The 14,396-nt window shown below is 35.1% G+C and overlaps 1 protein-coding gene across 1 annotated transcript in view; it reads right to left on the minus strand.

Moving 5' to 3' along the window:
• Positions 1-14,396, minus strand: part of LOC150102843 (uncharacterized) — an 836,492-nt gene that overhangs the window by 757,812 nt on the left and 64,284 nt on the right. The window contains exon 3 of the mRNA XM_090397955.1: positions 9,012-9,105. Coding sequence (XP_090254081.1) covers positions 9,012-9,105 — 94 coding nt within the window. The remainder of the gene's footprint in view (positions 1-9,011; positions 9,106-14,396) is intronic.

Genomic DNA, 14,396 nt, shown 5'->3' on the forward strand with positions numbered 1-14,396 from the left:
TGTATTTACATTGGAATTCTACAATATCCTAAGGTCCTCCAATTCATCTATCTCTGTTTCCACATCAGTCTGTCACATGCCGCAGCAGTAACATCACTTGGATGATATAACCTTGCAAAGTGGTAATTCAGTAACTCAACTATTTTATCAGCTTCTGTAACCTCGTTCACCATCAGCACTTATTAAAATTGATCTTCCATAGTCAATCCTCAAGAACCTGCCACATAACGAAAGAACTCTTTGGGATTTCCCTTGTATTGCTAGGCTAGATTCTTCTCGTAACTTGATTTTGCCTTCCTTACAATGCTGATCACCTTTCTTGCCTGACCCTTGTACTGTTCGTGAGTTTACTGGTCACCTTTCTCCTTATATAACCTCCACAACATTTTCTTTTTCTGCAGCTCATGCTTAATGATATTACTCATCCAATACTCCTGCATCTTGAGTCCCCTCCATCACATGCTGCCTCAAGTAATTATCTCTCAATAGGTGTGTAAATTACATTTCCTTCCTGCCATGTGATCTTTCTTCTTTCTAGTTTATATCTCCATAGTTGAAGCCCCCAATAATATTCACTTGCCCTGCACTCATTGTACTAATTTGCCGATACGTCTTCCAGATCATCCCTGGAACCCCTAGATCTATAGCAATAACCAACTGTATATTCTGTTTTAGTGGTGGCTTTGATCTCACACTAGACTGCTTTACTGCCACCCTCCTATCTTCTATTCTTTTTTGGCTGCAATTTGCTTGCTATCATCAGCAGTACCCCTCCTCCCTATCCTATCTTCTCTATCTTCCCTGAAAATACTAAACTCTTCACATTCTATCCCTGTTTAATATGACTTCACATGACTACCCTATTCAATATTTGTGCTTGAGAGACTAGATTCTGCACTTGGCCATTCTCATACTCACTTCATCTCGTGGGTCCCTTCACATGCATGCGCACACTCAACTGCTTCCATTCTAATTGCTCAAGTTTTCCTGAATTTGCACTTCGGCATGCTCAGTGAACAAAGCTCTCTCTAGACACCTAAAACCATTTAGATGCAGCCTGTTAGCATTATACAAATCTTTCAATTAAACACAAACCAAAGATGAACAAATCCCACATTTTTCTTTCTGTACAACATATATTAATTCATTTGCTATCAATTGATGCCCTCCTTCTCAGTTCACCTCTATCATAGCATGGTAGAACACTTACAATCTTCACCTTCTTGCTCTTCATTTTTGTTTCGTCTAACAACTCCTTTACATCCTCCCTCAGAATACTTCTCACCTCTCAGATCATTAGTGCCAACCAATACAAATCTTTCGCTTTACCTTTTTGCATCTAGATGGCATGACTCACTTTTCAAACATTTAATAAACACTCGCTCTCCAGTTTCAATTTCTTTTCATATATACTTACCAGATATCTAATAACTGTAATAACTTCAGTGGTTCTTTATTGTAATTCACAATTGTTAAATGTGGTGATACCTGTAATTCATCATAAAGACATTCTCTTTTCACTAACGATGACATGTCAACCATTACTTACTTTTCACTTGCAGCTTAGCTGAACAAGTGCAAAGTGCATATGCTCACCTAGGAGGTAGATTGACAGCAGACAGAGAAAGGCATTCAGTTCTACAGTCATACTTAAAATAGTTCTTTATTTTTTGATGTATCATAAATCAACTTATGATTAATTGTTGAGTTCCGTGCAAGGGCTGTATCCTAATTTTTATCAGATCGGATGCATGTGGTCCGGCCCTAAAAGTTGGCTTACTATACTACTGATAACTCATTCTTCTCGACATTCGAGCCTGTTATACTAGCGGGCTGTTAGGGTGGCGTCAGTGACACAAAATAATCGGCGAACTCTCAAGTCCAATGTGAAACATTCTTGTAAAATTCTCTTATCTATTTTTTTGAATCTTCAAAATTAATTTATTTATTAATGCAAAATTAATGTAAAGAATATCTGAATAAATCTCTTAACTTTATATTACTATTTTATATTATTTTGAAAATTTATATAACTTGAAAAAATTTGTATAAGCAGGACTAATCCGTAGGTAACATTATACTGTAAAGCGATTTTCATTTGTTTTTCACTGCCTGTTCGTTTTATTCACACTTTATTCAAAAAAAACTTTTTTGGAAAGGCACCGAACATTAATCGCACACACACAAGAAAAATACTATGCGTCGGTACTGATTATGATACCTCCAAGGAATCATCCCAGGAGGGCACTCCACTTATCCCACCATCTACACACACAAAATCCCCATCTACTGCCACCAATTCTAAGTTTTGTGTGCAAATCACATGTTCTCTGGCTGATCTGCCTGAGTGAGTTTCTCTCTCTCTCTCTCTCTCTCCCTCCCCCTCCCTACTGAGCTTCCAGGAGAGAGAGAAAGTGAGGTGGGAAGAAAAAAAAACTGTTACATCTATATAAGAGCAACTACATACCGTCAATTGAAAAAGGGCTACATAAAGATTCATCTCATCATGATGAGATTTAAATCCTTTTCCAATTGAAGGGTGCAATGTCTCATCATTCTTTCAACTGTGCTAGAGGTGCTTGATAAATTTAAATTAAAAACTGGTTTAATAAACTTAAAATTTTGTAAAATTATTTATTATTATTATTATTAAGAGAAACCTCAGGAGTCAGGGACTCATTAAGGGAGGCCACACACTACATGCACCAGCTATCATAATTATTCTTGAATTCATTCATAACATCCAATGGCAATCCATTCCAATCACGCACCACCCTTTGAGAGAAAAATTTAGCCCTCATCCCCTTCATAGTAGCATTTTATATATGGGTACTATAGAGCTCTACTGCAATCATCTGGAATTCGTCCATCTGTGCAGGCCTTCTGAACTATGCAGTGCAGCCACTGTAAGACTTTTATACCTCCACACTTGAGCATTTCTGGTTGAATATCATCTACTCCTGCTGCCTTTCCACATTTCAGCCTTTCGATGGCTTTTTCTACTTCAAGTATGGATATGTATTCCTGACTGCATGCCTGGTCAGTGTTTTTTACCACTGTGCTATCATCACCGCTTGTTTCATGAATGCCCTCTTGTCCTTTCTCCATAAATCGAAAAATTCCATCAAATGAAATCCTGTATGATCTTTCAGAAGTTTGTAAATCTCAATCATATCACCCTCTTTCTCCTATGTGCTACTGTCTGAAGTCTACAAATTCTCAATCTGTCTTCATAATCAGCATTCCACAATCCTGATATCATTTTTAACACTCTCCTTTGCACTCTCTCCAGTATATCAGAATCACAACAGAAGCCAGGAGACCAGACCTGTGCACAATAGTCCACTTTAGGTCTCATCAAGGCCTTGTAAAGAGACAAAATGACATTCTCATCTTTACATGTGAATGTTCGTTTCAGCATTTCAATCATCTTTTGAGTTGTATTTGCAATCTTTGCTACCTGGCTCCTGGACTTCAACTTCCTATCTACTAACACTCCAAGACTCACCCTAGCCTCATCAGTTTCTTCTAGCATAATCCCACCAATATAATATGAGATTGGATATCTAATCATGCCAAAGTGAATGACTTTACATTTACTGACACTGAACTGACATCCATTTTCTCATGCCCATAGTTCCAGACTATTCAAATCATTCTGCAAGTACTGCATATCAGCAGCATTCCTGATTACCCTACTTATCTTTGCAAGCAAATAGCTGTATGTCGCTTGTCAAATCCTTCCCAATATCATTAATGAATAGATTGAATAACAGTGGACCAAGCACTGATCCTTGTGGTACACCACTTGTTTTTTTTTTTTTGTTAAATCTTTGTACTGGTTATGGGCAGTACTGCCCTTACATCACATCCAGACATCTTGTCCAGACTTGATATAGGCATAAGCCTTTACAAGTATTTTACCGTATGCCTGTTCTAGTTATCATTGTAGTCATTCTCTGGTGGCAACACCACGCCACCAGTGTACCCTGTAAGGCCCTCAAGGAAATAACTTTTATATCCTTCTGCATAAGTCCAAGCTGTTTTAAGTCTTTATAACTATCTGCACTCCATACGCCATGTAAAGAAATGGTGGCATTGGTAAACCTCAGAGTTGCCCCATGCTCCTCCCATATCATACTAACTAGATCTTGGTTATTCTTATAATAGTTTACCTTATTATTATGGCTATAGGCTAGTGGGTGCCATGTTCCCACCACCTGGGCTTCAACAACCCAAACATCATCATCTCTTTTAATCACTAAGTCTGGCTTACGCAAATTTGCAGACGTCCTATAATGTGGTTCCACCGGGTTTCCCAACCTTTGTTCTTAAAGTGGTTGTTAGAATGGAGACCACGGCATCATGCCTCTGCACGCGGATCCCATGGGTGAAGAAGCAACACTGGGCTATATGAGACAATGTCTCACTGTAGTGGCAGTGAGACATTGTCTAGCCCTACCCCATCGAGCTGTGCAGGCTCGAGTGGGCAGGGCATTGATCCTCGTCCTGATAAGGTCAATATACTCGAACCCAGAGAGGAGTCTGGTGCCATCACATACCCAATCATGATGGAGAGGCACCAGATATGAGTCTTTTAAAGGAGCACCATCTACAGAAGAGTGCAGCAGAGATGCCCATCTCGTGTCCTGCAGGTGTTGAAACCTTGCAGACTCACATCCCCCCCCCCTGTATACCACTTTTTGATATCTGTCAGTCAGCCATCCTCTTATCCATGCTAATATGCTATAACCCAAACCCATTTTCTCCAATTTATGCAACAGTCAACCATGCTATATTCTGTCAAAAGCCTTAGAAAAATCCAAAAGTATCATGGTGTATCCATTTCCCTTGTCTAGTTCAATAGTAACATTGTTATAGAATGTGAGCAAGTTGCTAAAAACGTGACCTTCCCTTAGTAAACCCATGTTGCTCATTGCAAAGTAGAGATTCACTGTCAACCCATTTCTAAATGTGAGCCATAACCAATTTTCCCAAAATCTTCACCACCACCCCTGAGATAGCAATTGGTTGATAGTTAGATACATTGGTCTTTGCATCACCCTTGTGCAATGTAATTACCATACTTTTTTTATTTTTTCCATTCCTGCAGAATCTTTCCTGTTCTGAGACTCATTAAACATCCTGATCAAAGGAATGGCCAGTTCAGCTGAACACTCTTTTTGCACATGTGCTGATATCACATCAGTCCCTATTACTGAATTCTTATTCAGATTGTGCAACAGCTCTAATACCTCGTTCTCATACACCTGAGTTTCTTTACCGAGTAAAGAGGTAGCAGTGAGCTCAATGTCATGTACACCAGGTTGATAGCTTTTAACAAAATGGGCACTCATTAGTTGATAAACCTCTTCTGCATTTGTAACTCTCATGCTATCTGCATTTAGAAGAGTCATCTTTCATTTTCATTCTTTCTTTCACTTGCAGCATATCAATAGAATCTTGTGGGTTGTCTTTAGCTTTATATTTTGTTAACAATTTTGATTCTTTTTGTGGAGATGAAGAAAAGTTAGTATAGACAGTACAATAAATTTCACAATTGAGCTTTAGCATAAAAAAATACATTCTGTATTACATTACTGTAAATGGGGTGGGAATTATACATTTAGTTATTTCTCAGTCTCTCAGATATCACTAATGATATCACACATAATCAATATGTGTGTGATATCATTAGTGATATTAAATGCCTTAACATTCCTGCGGATTGGAAAAGACAGACAGTTCAGGTTACGACAATGAAAAATCTTTAAGGATGATGACTTTGCTATTAGGAAAGTTAAGTTGGAAAAAAAAAACAATTCTTTTAAAATATAATATTGCAATGCTTAATACAAAATCAGCTATTAAAACATAAAATGTGGTATGTCTAAATTTAAGTCAGAAGATATCCCACAATCTAGTATGCTTGTAGGCATATAATCAATATGTGTGATATCATTAGTGAAATGAAATGCCTTAATATTCTTGCTGATTGGAAAAGAAAGACAGTTCAGGTTACGAAAATGAAAATCTTCAAGGATGATGACTTTGCTATTAGGAAAGTTAAGCTGGAAAAAAAAAAATCAATTTTTAAGTAAAAGAAAACAAAGTTCAGAAAGGTCAGCAGTATTAACAGAATTACAAACAAAAGAAACAAGTTTGACTGAGTTGAATGATCAAGTGAATTATTACTATTATTACAAGACCTTCAAGGGAGTCAGGAACTCATCAAGCAAGGCCACATATCACCCACACCATCATATCCTCTCTTGATTTCATTCACACTACCTGCGCTCTGTCTCCAAAGACAATCCATTCCAATAAAGCATTTCCCAATGAGAGAAAAATCTAGCTCTTATTTTTTTTTTTTTTTGCTGCATTCATTCTCAATTTCCATGGACACCCTCTTGTTTTCTTCCCACCCTTCATAAAATGAAAAATTCCATCTACTGGTATCCTGCATGATCCTTCTCAAAGTTTGATCTATCATATCAACCTCCTTTCTCCTGTTTAATAGTGTCTGTAGTCCAGAAATTCTCAAACTGTCCTCATAATCCATATTCCAAAGTCCAGACATCATCTTTAACACTCTCCTTTGCATCCTTTCCACTATATCTAAATCACCACAGAAACCTGAAGACCAAATCTGCACACAATAGTGCAAGTGAGATCATATTCTGAAGGTTTTGGAGATGACATTTTATTGTGTAATCTTTTCTCTGTATGACTTTCCATGGAAAATGTTAAAGGTAAGATAAAATGGAAAGGGATATGAAATATACATTAATGAATCCATTACTAACTTGACCACACATGGAGAATTTCTCTCAACTCTTTTGCACTTAGTCTTGACAGTGTATCCTCCCTCTACATACCAGTCTGACTGCATCCAGACATACGAGGTTTGTTTGAAAAGTTTGGTAAATTTCCAATAGACAGTTTGTTCATTCATACCAGTGTCAGCAAATATCATCTTCGCATGGCAAAATTTTAGCCACATGCAATGCACAGTTCTCATTTGGCAAACATTTAAAATGACTGTGTTTGCATTTTTCATAAAAATGGAGAAGAAACGAGTTTCATGCAGTGATAAAACACTTTTATTTTAAGAATTAGACGACCACGTAGATCAAAGCAGAGTTACATGCAGTTCATGGGGAGTCTGCACCAGCATTAAAGACTATTTTTGGATAAATGAGTTTATAAGTGGTCATAAGTCCATCAAAGATGAAGCATGCTCCAGATGTTCAAATGAGGTCACTACGAAGGAAATGAATGACAAAATCCATGGTATTATGGAAGACCACTGAGTGAAAGTGCGTGAGATTGCTGAGATTGTAAGCATCTACTGAATGGGCGTATAATATCCTACACAAAAAATTGCACATGAAAAAGCTGTGTGCATGATCGGTGCCATGATTGTTGACTGTATATCAAAAACGCATGTGAAAAGACATTTCAACGCAGTGTTTGAGAATGTTTAATCGCAATTCGCAGGATTTTTTGCATCGATTCATGACTGTAGACGAAACTTGGATCCACCACTACACACCTGAGTCCAAGCAGCAGTCAAAACAGTGGACAATGCCCAGTGAAAGAGCACCAAAAAAAGCGAAGACCATTTTGTCAGCGGGGAAGGTGATGGCCACTGTTTTTTGGGATTTCCAAGGAATTATCAACTATTTGGAAAAGGGTAAGACAATAACAGGAGTCTATTCTCTGGACTGGTCCCATGTGACTTCTTGTTCCCAAACTTAAAATTTTGGCTCAGTGGGAAAAAATTTTCTTCAAACAAAGATGTCATCAAGGCTGTCAATGGCAATTTGCACAATTTGATAAATCCTACTTTTTAGATGGGATGAAAAAATTGGAAACTCGCTGGACCAAATGTGTAGACCTCCATGGAGACTATGTTGAAAAATAAAGGTAATTTTTTACAAAAAAAAAATGTGTTTAACTTATTTTTTACCAAACGTTTCAAACAACCCTCGCAGACATGCCTGACAACAATATTATTCCCTAATACTACCTGGAAACATCTTAAAGCATTAGCATTTATATGTGGGCCTGAACCAATTGTAAAGTGCTACAGCTTAAAAGTTATTTCTGCAGAGAAATAAGTGCCTAGCTCAAAAAAGATTTTTCCTTTCTTCTCAGGAATGAGGATAGCATACCTCAACCCATCTATCTAAAAAGTTTTCTCCAGTCTCCTGGTTTAATTCTTGGCTGGGGAACATATCCAAGACTGCTAACAGCAATGTGAAGGTGTAAGCAGATAATTTAATTTCTGCAGATCAACCACATTTTGCTGTGGTTCAGCATACAGTGACAATGCAATAGCTTGAACATTTCTATCAACATTTTAGTTAGGTATTCTATCTTGACTATCTCAATAGCAATGACCACCATCTCTTTTTATGTCTTAAAGCGATGGAATTATATGATAAATAAAATTCACCTACCACACAATGATAGGTGGTAGCTGAATTTCAATACCAAAGAACCATTTCTCTGAGACGTGTGAACATCACTGCAAACCTCTACCCACACATGCTGGAGCTAGGATCCTCATCCTGGATACTGGCTCCAGTATAATGGTGGAGCCTGTATCCAGGAAGAGGATAACTGCTCCACCATCATGCTGGAGACAATTACTAGCAGTCAACCAACATCAATGTGTTTGTTCAGTTCATTCCTGCTTACTCAAGAAATGAAATTAGCATATAGGTTAAAATAGTCATCAGTTCCACACATATTGTGAATGTGTTTGATTTGTGCAATGAAAAATCAGCTGAATGTGGGCAGAGAGGGGGGGGGTGAAAACTAAATCGAGTTAAATTTTTTTTAATTAAAAAAAATAAAAAACTCAGTTCTATTTTTTTAATACAAACCAGGTTCAATTATTTCTGGCTGCTAACAAACAGAATAAATAAATAGCCTTAACTAATACTAATGAATATCAGTTGTTTTTTTTAATTCAGATAAAAACAAAATAATGTGATACTCACTTCAAATGTTTCACAATTAAAAAATGGCATGGGTTCTGTATTTTCAGGAATATTCCATGTAACATCGCCACTTTCATCTAGAGTAAATTCTGTTCTGAAATGAAATGTCTCATTTTAGGAATTCAAGCCGAATTAATGAATCACTGATAACGCTTGACAAACCTTAATCTTATTTTTTTAAAATCATGTTCTGCAGAATATAAACTTTATTGCTCACTTAAATATTTAAAATACATGTAAAAGCATGAAGTAAATGAAAATACTTTCTCCATTTACTTAGAGATGACAACCTTTCTAGTTGTATTAAAAGATTGAAAACAGACCACAGACTTCTCAATATACACTTTGTATATTGAGAATTTGCCTCATTCAGTATTCATAGTGAAAACTGCTTACAAATGCATTCCTAAAATATTAATAGCATTTACTTACATCTAAAGCGAAAAAAATATATATATATGGTTAAACAAAATAAAGTTATGATGAACAGTAGCATGACATCTTCATTTACTAACAGATCTTTATATTTATATTTCAGCTCTATCATCATCCTATTGTTCAATTATGAGCTCCATGCTGGTTCTTTCCATACACTGAAAAAAAAAAATCTACAATAAGATAGAGACCACCATGTGGTCCCATCTATCTCTTAATGTTAACTTTATGGTTCCTTTTTAACATCAACTCTCATCAATCAACCTGATCATATTGATTTGTTTACATATCAGTCCCACACAAGAGGTCAAAAAATCTATAGCAATAATTGAGAAGCATGAGCTAAATACATCTGTGTTGTCTATATACATGTTGTGTAGCTATCCTCAAACAGCATGGATAACTAGGTCAACAATGCAATTTTTCACCGACTATTACAACCCATCTTGAGGGTTAATTAGACCTTAATCATCATCCCTAGACAAATGTGTTACTTCCTCTAAACAACATGTGTAATAGTCAGTATCTAACGATCCATTAGCAGATTATGACAGGTCAGTTAATGTTGAATGTATTCCCTGACGACTGGTTTTGTTCAGCAGGATAAAAAACCTGAGTTTTGGGAAGAAATCCCTACCATCTTCATATGAGGCTGGCTATACCTTCAAATGAAAAGTCCTTATAAAGGCTCTTTGTATCCTAGATAGGATTTGAGCCCAGATCTTTCCAACCAAAGACATCATCACTACTGGTCTACAGAGGCCTACTAATTTGTTAAATATTTTTAAATTGCAATTTTCTAATGTGTTAAAAGCATATTGTTAAAAAAAGATAATCCTTTAACAAACTCAAGCTGTCTTTCACAGAAATTCAATATTCTCATAAATCCAATTTGGAGTACTTACTCTAACTAACCTTCATCACCACACCTGAAATACCATTGTTTCCAAGTCTGCCTGCCTATCATTTATGCAGTGACATTACCTTTCTGACCTTCAGGAATTCTCCTTGTTGAAAGAGCATTTAATCACAATGTCAAGGATACTGTTACCTCCTTCATATAATCCTTTGATGTATATGTGGATAATTCATTCAGTTCCATCACAATTAATATTTCAAACTTATCATTTGTTAACCTCCAGTCTATTCCATTACCTTACTCTAATATTCTCCCTTCCTCAACATGAAACATTTAATGTTTCATAGTGAGGAAGGAAGAATAAATATTGAGAATAAGAATACTCATTGATATCATCTTTATCATCTCCAGAAACTAAAGTCATTTGTACATCCTCATTGTGCTTTCTACTAGCCATATAACCTATGAATTCTTTAAAAAAAAGTGAGTGGTTCTCAAAAATTATATTTCAAAACATCTAGAGCTGAGTTCAAAATGCATTAGAAACTGCCACATCAGAGTTAGAGAGCACATTAAAGTTAATACATTTTAATAATTTTAAACTACTGAAATCAAAATATGAGTAATTATAAAGCAAAAACTAAACAAATAATATATTATAATCAGTACCAAAAATAAGTGGTATTTTTAATTTTTTTTCTTCCCACATCAGCATTTTTCTATATAATCATTTCCTTAGTAGACCTGATATTTGAATTGGAACAACCAAGTAATGCAACATCTTATTGGTTGAGAAACTTCTGATAACAGATTCTGCTCAGCTTGCTCTGCCAATCTCCTTTCATATTCTAATTTATCTTTTCTTCCTATCCATCACTTCACTGAACTGCTACTTAGTGCTCATACCTCTGCTGAGACTCACCCCTCCTGATTATAGCTCTTGTATAATATCCTTCTCTGACTAATTTCATTCATGTTCCATTTAACATCCAATCTATTTATCATTATGACTCTAGGAGTACAACCTGACTTGCCAGTCTTGATCATTCTCAATGCTAAATCAATTAATGAGAGAATAATAATAGAATAACAATAAGTGCATGTAAGAATATATGATGTTACATGCAAGAGGAGATCTATTTGTAATGCCATAAGAATCCAATGAAAATTAAACTGAAATTACTATGGCGGAAAAAAATAAATAAAATTAACACAATGGCAATGGGTAATAAGTAGGATGATTTCCCAAAACTGGGTAAGTTTTAAGCAGTCATTCCATTTATATCTGATTGTTAAATAACAGTGTTGGATTCTGAATGAAGAGAAATTTAAATTATTAATACTCTCTTCAGAATCCAAAATAATCCACCATAGCAAAGGCTAGGCTTGTAAACATTATTTATTGTAAATAACTTATTTACATTAATTTTATAGTTTTATAATTTAATATTCATATAACTACCTTAAATTTGTCTAATATTTAATTATTTAATCAAAGATATATGTATTAATAATGAAAAGACTATTAAATATTATTAAGCTAATTTATTTATTACTATGTTAATATTATAAGAATTTGTATTTGATATTTTAACTGCACATTAATTGAAATGTAAATATTCTTTATTTATTCCTATTTGTAGAAGTTTAGCGTTATGCAATACCTCAATTTTATTATATTTTGTTTGGTTGTCATGGAGACGTATGTAAGTGAGCGAGCACATTTTTGGAACAGCACGTGGGGAGAAAGTTGAAAATTATTGAAAAGAGTTTTAGTCAAAGAAATCACGAGAACAATTTAGGCGGGAAGAACGCATATATAAAGGAGGAACGCTGAAAAAAAAGTGAGAGAGGAAACAGAGACAGAGAGGATTGGCATTAGGTTGGAATCAGAGCATTCGGCATTCGAGAATCACAGTGCGATAATAGAGAGTCGGCAAGTCACTCAAGCAGCTAAATAAAGTCTACTAGTCAAGAAGTGGTTAGCTAATAAGTTGTAGAATAACAATTGTGGCTATGGAAGACAGCTAAGTGACTACTGAATGAATAGCGATACTAGAGTTAAGATTTAATTTCAGGGCCGACCTTTCAAGGACACACGGAATCTTTAAGCATAGCATGGAGTAACGAGAGAATAGTAAAGTTGAAGTTTACCGATAGCTGTGTTTAGAATTATAGTGTCTAAAGAATTAATTGAATGCCAGAAGAATGAACAACTGTGCACATAAAACCTCAAGTTAAGGAATTATTGTGTGTTGCCTTATTTCATGAGTGATCAGTAGTACTTTATGCAACAACGTTTGTTTATGTGAATTGTGACCGACGATTAATTCAGTTATTGCTTAGAAGATTTATTTAATGAATGCCGTATACTGTTTAAGGTGTTTACAGTTGTAAAAAGTGTTTGCATATAAGATGATGAAGAAAGAAGATTGTTGGTAAGATTATTCCAACCATTAATATTCCTATGCAGAGATGCGAGTGTGTTTCATCCTAGAATTTCCTTATGTTAACAGTAACTATGACGAGAATTAGCTGAAGTGTAAAATTAAAAGTGTTTGTTTGTGAAGAGGTGTTAGTGTAAATTTTATTGTATTTGGAACTTAAAGAACTGTGAGAAGACCGTATTAGAGATAACAGATTTACCATTGTCTGAGTTTGTATGACAGTATTATCAGAAAGGCTGAAGTGTTTATAATAACTTAGTGATTTGATCTTAAATGTATAATTTGTGATTCTAAAATTAAATGTTCGTTTTTGTTAATCTAAAGTTGTATTTTGCCTGAATCTCTTTTACTGCACCATTCATAAAATATTCGAACCAAAGCGGGTAAATTAAGCAAGTCAAATATACTCGGCCTGTATATATATTAATAACACCTAAAAGGAGAGATAGTTGTGAGTTGGTTTTTCTTCAGTTCTTGAACTAATTCAGATATAGAGTGGCGCAGTCTATAAATATAAATTTACTCTATATTTGTATTAGAAATCGACTAGCAACTATTTTTTTGTTTAAGAACATCGTAGTGACTAACATGTCGGATCCAAAGTGTAGATTGAGAAGAAGTAGGATCCAACAACAGCTTCACAGCTTTCTTTATATAATCTATCCAATAAAAAATGTCTTTTGATGTAATACTTGTCTCTTTCCAATAAACCTTTATCTGGCAGAAATGGAATGACTGGCAAGACATGATTTATCAAACTCAAAGAAATGTATATAAATTTTGTGTCTACTAAAGCTTGTGCAGATAAACTTGTCTGCATATAATACATGAGATTGAAAGAATAAGGAAGCCCATAAACTCCAGGTTGACAAAGAGGAGGAAGATAAATAATATGCAAACCAAATGGAAGGAGGCTTGAAGATTAAGAACATGCTAAAGAATGACAAATTTTTCACACAAATGTTTGATATACATAATGGACACTGATAAAGATATGCTATTGCAATCCAACGTATTGCTAATGCAATACAGTAACCCAACACTGTATTAGATGATCATTTCGTATGCCAGCACATTTCCAGATACATCACACCCTTTTTTTCATGTGACTCTGATCCATGAAATGCATACATGGTAAGGAATTCTTCTCTATTTTTTTTAATTTTATATTTTTTTGTAATTTTTTTTTTTTTTACATAATGCATAAACTTTTGCTCTAGAAGACAAATGCTGAACTTTTCCAAGAAGACACTTCACACCGCCAATAAGTAGAGGAAATTGTTTCACATCAAGCAATGAAATTTCTCTCCCACTTATAGACAATCATAAACATCCATGCCCCCACAGTGGAATTCAAAAATCCATAGCCTGTTGGTTGGAAAACAGGTAGACTAATCAATCAGCCAACTAGACTGGAAAATTATAAATTAATGAACTAAATAAGCTCTGAGATGAGGTACAATCTTGGGATAAAAAAACAATAAAAAGACTCATGTTCATTATTCTAGAATTCCCAGGCTATATTGACTTCCAAAACTTTACAAAGAGAACTTGTAGCAGATTTTATCAGGCAGTCAATTTTCTAAGCTTTATAAATATCTGTGTAGAGTTACTTACTCTTTCATTGGCAATTCTGCTTTATGC

The sequence above is a fragment of the Typopeltis vanoorti genome, chromosome 9 (genome assembly GCF_054136105.1).
Source record: "Typopeltis vanoorti isolate ZY-2024b chromosome 9, IOZ_Tvanoo_1.0, whole genome shotgun sequence".
NCBI classification, from domain to species: domain Eukaryota; kingdom Metazoa; phylum Arthropoda; class Arachnida; order Uropygi; family Thelyphonidae; genus Typopeltis; species Typopeltis vanoorti.